Below are 8,478 nucleotides of genomic sequence, written 5' to 3' on the forward strand. Positions count from 1 at the left end.
ACATACGATTGATAAGTTATCTCTACAAAAGGTAATAAGTTGGCTCAAATTTAGGCAGTTTTTACTTAAGCCCTAAGAATTTTACTCCAAAACTCAAAACTCTAGTGAAGACAGTTGCCTTGAAAAATTGAGTTTTCCAATTTTTTGGGGGATTTGTACAGTGTCAGTGCCAGTGGTTTTGTGTAATTTAACAAGCTACCTGGGTGGTCGGTGCCAATGAATTAGGGACAGTTAAACTGTAATTATTTTCATTCTAAAAGCCTGCTGTCTGGGGCAGAGAGTCACACGCATTCAAGAGAGAAGGTGAAGATGTGTAATTTAATGACGGTGCCTCCGAAGCGTCCTCCTGCCTCTCATGGAAAAATGGCGCCACAGGTGTTGCTGCCACAACATGAGCCCTCTTGTGTGATCCTCCTCCACACACTGCCGCTCTCAACATCTGTCTGCCTCAACCCTGTACACACTGAACTGGTGAAAGTGTGTGGGCGCATGCTCTCAAAGCAAGAATCTGTGTCTGTGAGAATAATGCATAATTACATAATTACATAACTGGTTTTTGATAAACACAACACAGAACGCCTTTCATACCAAAAGAGCCACTTCTGAAAGGATACGTCTCCGTTTGACTCCTTTGTGGAAATGGAACACACAATTGCTCTTTTATTGCGGACACATGCTGGTTTTGTGTTACAGACTTGCAAAAAAAAGGTAGGAAGCTGTTTTCCGGGCACAAGTGAGAAAAGAATGAGAATTGCACACTCAGCTGACCCACTCAATGTTGAGACCCTTCCTCTTTGATTGCAACCCACTTTTAAATTAGTCATCCAGTTTCTTTTCATTTTCACAGAGAGAATCCATCTTTCTTTTTTCTTTCAAAACAAAGCTAAGAAGATTCTCTAAAGATGATTCTCTGTATTTTTTCTTTTCAGTTTTGAGACCACAGGCGACCTTTTCCTCAAAACAGGTTAACAGTGGAATGGCCTGTTGCTATGCTTTATTGCTCTTCCTCCATGCTCCTGGCTCCCTCTTCAGTGCAGAACCCATTTGTCACGTTAATACAAAAGTTAGCGGTGACGTGAGTTTTTTTTCCACATGACTCACTGGCCATAAAGCACACAGCCTCTAAACTCTCCCCTGCTCTCTGTGCAATTTAGAGGAGGATTTGTGGCCGTTTGACGTGTCCTGGTGTCAAAGAGCTCTTAGTCCCCGGTGTGTGTGTGTCAAGATGGCGTCATGAGGGTACTGCAGTGGACTTCAGTCACGTAAATATGTGCGCGGTGTGGAGGCTGGGGTAATGGGCCAGGTATTATGGCCCGAATAGCGGTCGATGCTATCAGATCCTTTACACACAAGAGGTGATCATGGAGGTGGAAGGATATGAGGCATTATGGAAATGGAAAGACCTTTCCTGGCATGGAAACTAAACTAAACTAAAAAGCTAATTTCAATAAATAAGTCCAATTGTCCGATGCAGATTCACTTTCAGGAACCCCGACTGTTTACCCAGCAGCTTTAAAGGTCACATATTATGCTAATAATCGTGGCATCTCAAAGGTGAGAGGAATCAGACAGGTGGAGAATAAATGAAGGGTGGGTTTTTTCCCATACTAAAAAAGGTAATCAATAGGGGACAATGCACCTCCTGTGTGATTGTTTTGTAGCCAATATGTTCAGACAAAGGCTGCATGTGTCTCTGTGCAGGCACCTCAGAGACCTGTGCTGTTGCAACAACACGGGGGTGTAACCAATGTTTGTCTCGCACCCGCTCACCTGTGTGTTAACTCTGTCTCTCTCTTTACATCCCCCTACCCCCTTCCTACTCCCTTCTATACCCCCAGAGAGGTGAAGCATCATGGGGAAAGGCAACAGCAAGCTGGCTCCAGAGGTCCTGGAGGACCTGACCAAGAGCACAGAGTTCAACGAGGCTGAGCTCAAGCAGTGGTACAAGGGCTTCCTCAAAGACTGTCCCTCTGGCATCCTCAACCTGGAGGAGTTCCAGCAGCTCTATGTTAAGGTGAGGCAGTAGTAGTAGTATGATGGCGCAGTAGGAAAGAGTTAGCTCATGACGCACAACAGTGTGGGGCTGGTTCATAGAAAACTCATGTCACACTGGGCTGACTACATTTAGACTAACGGCTCCTATGTTTGGGACATAGAGGAGACAGAGCCTACCTCAGAACACTAGGAGCCCTTTGAGAGTGCCTGACTGACGTGATGTTTTATGGTTACACAGGGGTTAAAGATAGTTTTACATCAGTTTTACATATCCTCTCATCCTCTCCCATTTGGTTCCTTAGTGACATATCACAGATTGAGATGCTAGTAAAAAATAAAATGTCTGTAAGCCTTTAAGAACAATATGAACTGTTAGGGGTTTAAGTAACAAATACATTTTGATAAATGTATTTTGTAGACTAAGTGTATTCATTTAAGAGAATACATTTTTGTTTTCCAAACTAAATGTATAGTTCTAAACAACAGCAGTAGATACTTCAGGAAATTAACAGTACTTTTCCTTTGGCAAAATATTGTAAAACTCTGTCCACCCTCTGATTGGTTAGCCAGTGTCCCCTGAGCCAACACTGTCATACTCTCTCTCCAACCCTGCATCACTGTCATCAGCACTCTCCCATATCACAGACAGCGACACAGATTGAATGCCATCATGTTAATGTGACAGTAAAGTCCTCAATCACTTCCTCCTCCGCCAGTCAGCGCTAATTCATAGTGTCAGTGACATCAAACTAGGCCAAAGAAGAAAGTCATTACTTGCTGTCACCTACCACGGGTCTTTAGAGAGCTCATTACATTTTTGTAAAAAAATTATCTCCAAAATTGTGAGTAATCCAAAATTGTGAGAAAATGAACAAAAACGCCAGCCTTTCATTTCAAACTGTGGCTGTTTGGGTAGGGTGGTCGACCCTCAACTACAGGGTCGGTGGTTCGGTCCCCCGTCTACCCGCCACGTGTCGAAGTGTCCCTGAGCAATACACTGAACCCTAAATTGCTCCCGATAGTTTCCCTGCTATCGGTGTATAAATGTGTGTGGGAATGGGAACAGGTCTCCCTTGAAAAAGAGTCTCCGGTCTCAATGGGATTAACCTGTATAAATAAAGGTTAAAAGAAACATGCAGTTGAAGCAGAGGGTTAATACAAGGTCCATAAAGAATTTGAAGGTAAAACACATTGTTAAGGTATCAATCCTTTTTGTAAAATGGGTACTCAAGTGAACAGTATTTCCTTTTAAAAAAAAATAGTGGGGGAAACAAAGAAAAAGGTCTGAATCAGTGCAGCAGAGGTCAAGGTATGCTGGCTTTCAGGTATAGCTCATTATGCAACTCTGTGGGCTGTCTTAAATGCAACCGACGATGCATCATTTATTTCACATTTCACATTTTTTCCACTCTGCAGTTTTTCCCATATGGCGACGCATCCAAGTTCGCCCAGCATGCGTTCCGGACGTTTGACAAGAACGGCGACGGGACCATCGACTTCAGAGAGTTCATCTGCGCCCTGTCCATCACCTCCAGGGGCAGCTTCGAGCAGAAACTCAACTGGGCCTTCAACATGTACGACCTGGACGGGGACGGCAAGATCACACGCATGGAAATGCTGGAGATCATTGAGGTACGTGTTTTGAGAGGAGGGATTATTGACACATATTAAAGGTCACTTTTTACGCTACATTTTAGTTTCAAATTGTAATTTGTGATTCTTTTAGAAACTATTTTTGATGCTGCATATATTTATATTTCTCACAGTGCCAATTTTTAATCGGTAACAACAGATATCTATGTAGTAGGTACTACAATTTTGTGTACCTTATTGTAAAGTGTTACCTTTTAATCTCCTCTTTTCAGCCTCTGTCTGAAATGCTCCCTTTTTGGAGCCTGTCTCTTTAAGCCCCACCTTCCAAAAAGCCCAGTCTGCTCTGATTTGCCAGGCCCATATGGGGGCACAGGAACGGCCTGCCAGCTCAATATGGCAGACTGCGAGTTACATTCAGGGGTATCTGGGGATGTGCTTATCACAGATGGAGGCAGTGCTAAGTTAGGTTGGTAATGGGGGGGGGGGGGGGGGGGGGGCGTAAGTTCTCCCCTTGACGTCATAAGGCAAGATACATCTGACTGGGGTTTTTGAGCACAGATGTTCACAAAGGTGGAGAAAAAGAGAGATGGTTGTTTTCTTTCATACTTTGAGAGTCTCTAGTCACACCACCAGGCATGAGTATTACTGTTGAAAAACCATGAAAAAGTGCATTTTGCATAAAAAGTGACCTTTAAATCAGATTTAACACCCCCCTCCCCCTCCCCTCCTCTTACAGGCCATATACAAGATGGTGGGCACTGTGATCATGATGCGTATGAACGAGGACGGGCTGACCCCGCAGCAGCGCGTGGACAAGATCTTCTCCAAGATGGACAAGGACCACAACGATGAGATCACCCTGGAAGAGTTCAAAGAGGCCGCCAAGTCTGACCCCTCCATCGTCCTACTGCTGCAGTGTGACATGCAGAAGTAGAGAGAGAGTGAAAGGGAGAGGGAGGGAGGGATGGAGAGAGACGGGGTGAAGAGTGGGACTGAAACTATCGAAGGAAGAGAGATGAGAGGGCAGAGGGGCTGGGAAAGAACGGGAGGGATGCAGTTTGGGGAGGAGGAGGAGATAAGGGAGCTTTTCTCCTTTTTTTTCCCCCGGAGGCAGTGATGAGTATTACATGAGCCATGCCATTCTTTTCTTCCAGGCTGTTCTTCTGCACTGCTTCAGTTTGACTAGGTGTCTTTACAAATCTAATGTGGTGATCCATGAGAAAGTGGATATTCCTCTCGCTCCCTAGATCTATTGTAAGGCAGTTTTCAAAGGTAATATGTAGAAGTGTCACTGCTGTGCCAAGCAAGCGTGTGAGATTACAGGAGTGCAGGGCAGTTATCTTTTTTCGAGAACACAGTCATTTCTAATTTGCCCAATTCTCTCAGTTGTATAATAGGTTGAAAAGCTTCTGCACCATTTGGTTTGACCACTTCATTATCGTCCAACATGACACTTTCAACTATCTGTGTAATGTAAGTGTGTCTTAGTGAATGAGCGTATTCACTTTCCTGCTTTAGGGTGTTATGAGAAAATTGATGTAAAGCTACAGCCAGGAAACTGTTAGCTGAGCTTAGCGCTAAAAAGACATAAAAACTTTACAATGAACATGTTTTTGTTGTTCATATTAACCATAAAAAGACAGCATATTAGCAACGACAAGTTTCAGTTTTACAGGGGTGTTGTTGAGTTTGACAAGACAAAATAGGAATAGTATCGCTTTTTGAAAGTTAAGATATTATTTTCATTTCGGGCAGAGTCGGGCTAGGTAGCTGTTTCCAGTCGTAATGCTAAGCTAATGCTATTCGTCCCCTAGCTCCTGCCTCATACATAGAATACAGGTATGATGGCGATAATTACTTTCTCATCTCACTCTTGTCTGGAAAGCAACTCAAAATATTTCAGACATGTCCTTTCCCTGTCAACCAGAAGGCCAATTTCTTAAAAAAAACACCCAATGTAAAGAGGCTGTGCATCACGGGATAGTTTGAAAAAATGGAATGGCATAGAAGCGACAAAGGGCCTGTTGTTTGGTCCATATGGTCTATGTGTAGAACATCAAGAGAGAAGCAAATGTTCTGCTTATAGAGCGAGAATTATGTAAATGACCAACACTGCGCCGTGTGAGTTTAGGTTGAGGGTGAATGAGAAAATGTGTGCGTTGAAAAAAATCATGAGCAAAACACACTTCACGCACCCGTGAACAAACTGCCCACTCTGCGTATGTCTGTGTGCAGTTGCATGCGTAAGTTCCTCAATGGACCAATCAAGAAGCAGTTCCATGGCACTTATTACTATTAGAGCAGGGTGTCCACACGCTGCACCTGAAGCTTTTCCACATGCTAACAAAATCAATATCTTATCAGAATAATGACATGTGTTTAGGTAAACAGAGGTGTAATTAGGTTGGAGTCAAGCTTTGTCCTCCATGGGCTTCCTCCAGTGGGTGCAGATGTCTATAGGATTGCTAAAGTGAGGCAACAAGAAAATTGAAAATGAACATTCAACTTCTTATTACTAATAGTATATACTAATTATTGTTAGAAGAAGAATAGCATGACATCACCACATCAGAGGAGAGAGCATAATTAAAGCCACCCCTTGTAAAATGTATATGTTATTATATTATCTTCAGGTTCTTCAATTGGTATTTTAAAAGTCTCTGTTGGGAAATGAAAAATGAGTTGAAAACTGGCATAGCCTTTGTATTTTTCAGCATACTTGTCAGTGCTTTCTGTCAATGTTATTATATTTTTTTAACACTTCAGTTAAATACCATTTAATGGTGCTTACTATTAAACAAATGATAAAGGCTTGGGAAATAAACAAAATCCTGTCAAGATGAATTGAGCAGCGCTGTGGACGTGTTTGGATCAGGTCATATACTGATTTGGAGGTTGCCGATCTGTGATTGTTGGACCAACAGCATTGACATAAATGGAAATAACCCAAACTTTGACAAAATGAGGTGTTCCTGTTGAAGCTCGTCACCCAAAGCAAGAAGCTAATTGATCCAATATGTTTGTAATGCCGTTAGTGTCACAACGAGTTATTACATTGCTGCATTAGTACAGTGTTGCAGCTGGTCTATGTGCTTTGAAGAAGAGAGACATCCGCTCTGCTTTCTGTGAGCTGAGCAGCCAGGGTGACCTTGCATCGGCGGTCTGACATATGCGATTTAAGCATTACCACAAACATGGAAACATACAGAATAATAGGAGGCATGATATTGCGTCTCTATGACTGGCTATTTGAGCAACAGAAGGGGCACTAGACCGATGTCTAGTAGGTAAAATCAGGACAGTAATTACGGGGGCCATGCGACCAAATCGGTATGTCTCATAAAGGCCAAACCCGCCCCTATGATTCATTGTTGTTTCACATGAAAAGCTGAAATAGCCATCTCTCCTCCTCCTCTCCCCCCTTTTTTCTCTTCTTCCTAAAGCTAAATGTCACAGAGGAAGCGCTTTGATAGTAGGTTCATCCCTGAATTCAGCTCAAAACCAAAATCAATTAGAAAATGGATAAAAGGCAGAAGAGGACGTCAGGGTGGTGGTGTGTGTTTGTGCGTGTGTGTGTGTGAGTGTGTGTGTGTGTGTGTGTGTGTGTGTGTGTGTGTGTTTGTGCGTGTGTGTGTGTGTGTGTGTGTGTGTGTGTGTGTGTGCTCACTGTCTATGAATGATAACAGATAATCGCTTAGCGTAACGCCACCTGAACATTCAATTAAAAGAAGTCAGTAATTCCCCTTTTGAAGCTTATAATCACAATGCCTCCATGTTCCGTTGGACCATCTTTAAAAAAGGGCAAACAAGTGGTTCGTCACACTTTAGTTTATGCTTGAGCATCTAGCACCTGCTAGCATTTAGAAACTTGTATAAGTCTCTATTTCAATGTAATTTCCATCAGTGACAAAGCCTACTGACATCTCTGCATGGCAGCGAAAAACATTTGACTTCTCTCCTTTCAGCAAATCAGACTCATCTCCTCCTTCTCACCCAGCCAATGGAAATGCTCCCTCCTTAAAGCTGAAAAGCCCTCCTTCTTTGTGCGAAAATGTAATGATAACGCTACATGTAAATTATGATATGACTGTAATCATATTTATGAATATAAACAAGTATAATATGTAAATGTACTACTAGCTTAGACACAATTTCTTATGATGACACTGCTTATGTGTGATTGTGTGTGTGTGTGTGTGTGTGTGTGTGTGTGTGGGTGTGTGTGTGTGTGTGTGTGTGTGTGTGTGTGTGTGTGTGTGAGTGAGAAAGAGAGAGGGATAGAGTGAGCCTGAGTAATAACTGTGGGTGCTTGATGAAGCTCAGTGTGTGCTGTATGTCGGGACACTTCTGCGAGTGTTCGGCATGTGTTTTGTATTTGTATTTGTGTGAAGAGAGTTGCCTCGGTCTAGTGTAACTTTGTAAGAAAATTAAAAAAAATCGGAGTTTAAACCCTCACACCGAAGCACTGAGTATTATAGCCCACTCCTACACTTGCTTTCGTGGTCCGCTGGTATACGGTATGTACCGTCTCTAAATGTGGGACGTGTGGTTTTGTTCGCTGTAGCCTACTGTTGCAGTTCTACAAATAATACTCACATATAGACGTTAGGTTGCACCAGATTGGCTGAGATGACGTGTCAGTAGCCAGCGGGAAGAGAAGGGGTTGGGGGTCTTCATAGAGTAGGAGTAGGGGTGATGTTTGAAATGGACCCTGCGTTCCAAATTGCATACTCTTTCTTTTTTCTATTCTATATGCTATATCCAACGATAAAAATAATCTTGTTAGGATGCAGTAGGCATACTATTTGGACATACTTTTACTTATTTATTTAATCTTAACATTGCGCCTTGATCTTGCCTCTTGCTTTCATATCCGTCGCATCCCTGTTT

At 42.7% G+C, this 8,478-nt stretch overlaps 1 protein-coding gene across 2 annotated transcripts; it reads left to right on the top strand.

Moving 5' to 3' along the window:
• Window positions 1-1,852: 1,852 nt before the first annotated feature.
• On the top strand, window positions 1,853-4,522 carry LOC307263622 (hippocalcin-like protein 4; the record flags this gene model as incomplete). 2 transcript variants are annotated; one of them, XM_080044814.1, is made up of 3 exons in its annotated part: window positions 1,853-2,014; window positions 3,412-3,627; window positions 4,325-4,522. In XM_080044814.1, the coding sequence occupies 3 exons, from the start codon at window positions 1,853-1,855 to the stop codon at window positions 4,520-4,522; spliced, it is 576 nt and encodes a 191-aa protein (XP_079900940.1). The 2 variants fall into 2 exon arrangements, with proteins under 2 accessions (XP_079900940.1, XP_079900941.1); XM_080044815.1 differs by lacking the exon at window positions 3,412-3,627.
• Between the last annotated feature and the right edge of the window lie 3,956 nt (window positions 4,523-8,478).

Source organism: Ammodytes marinus (assembly GCF_949987685.1).
Source record: "Ammodytes marinus genome assembly, chromosome: 17".
In the NCBI taxonomy this organism is placed as follows: Eukaryota; Metazoa; Chordata; class Actinopteri; order Uranoscopiformes; family Ammodytidae; genus Ammodytes; species Ammodytes marinus.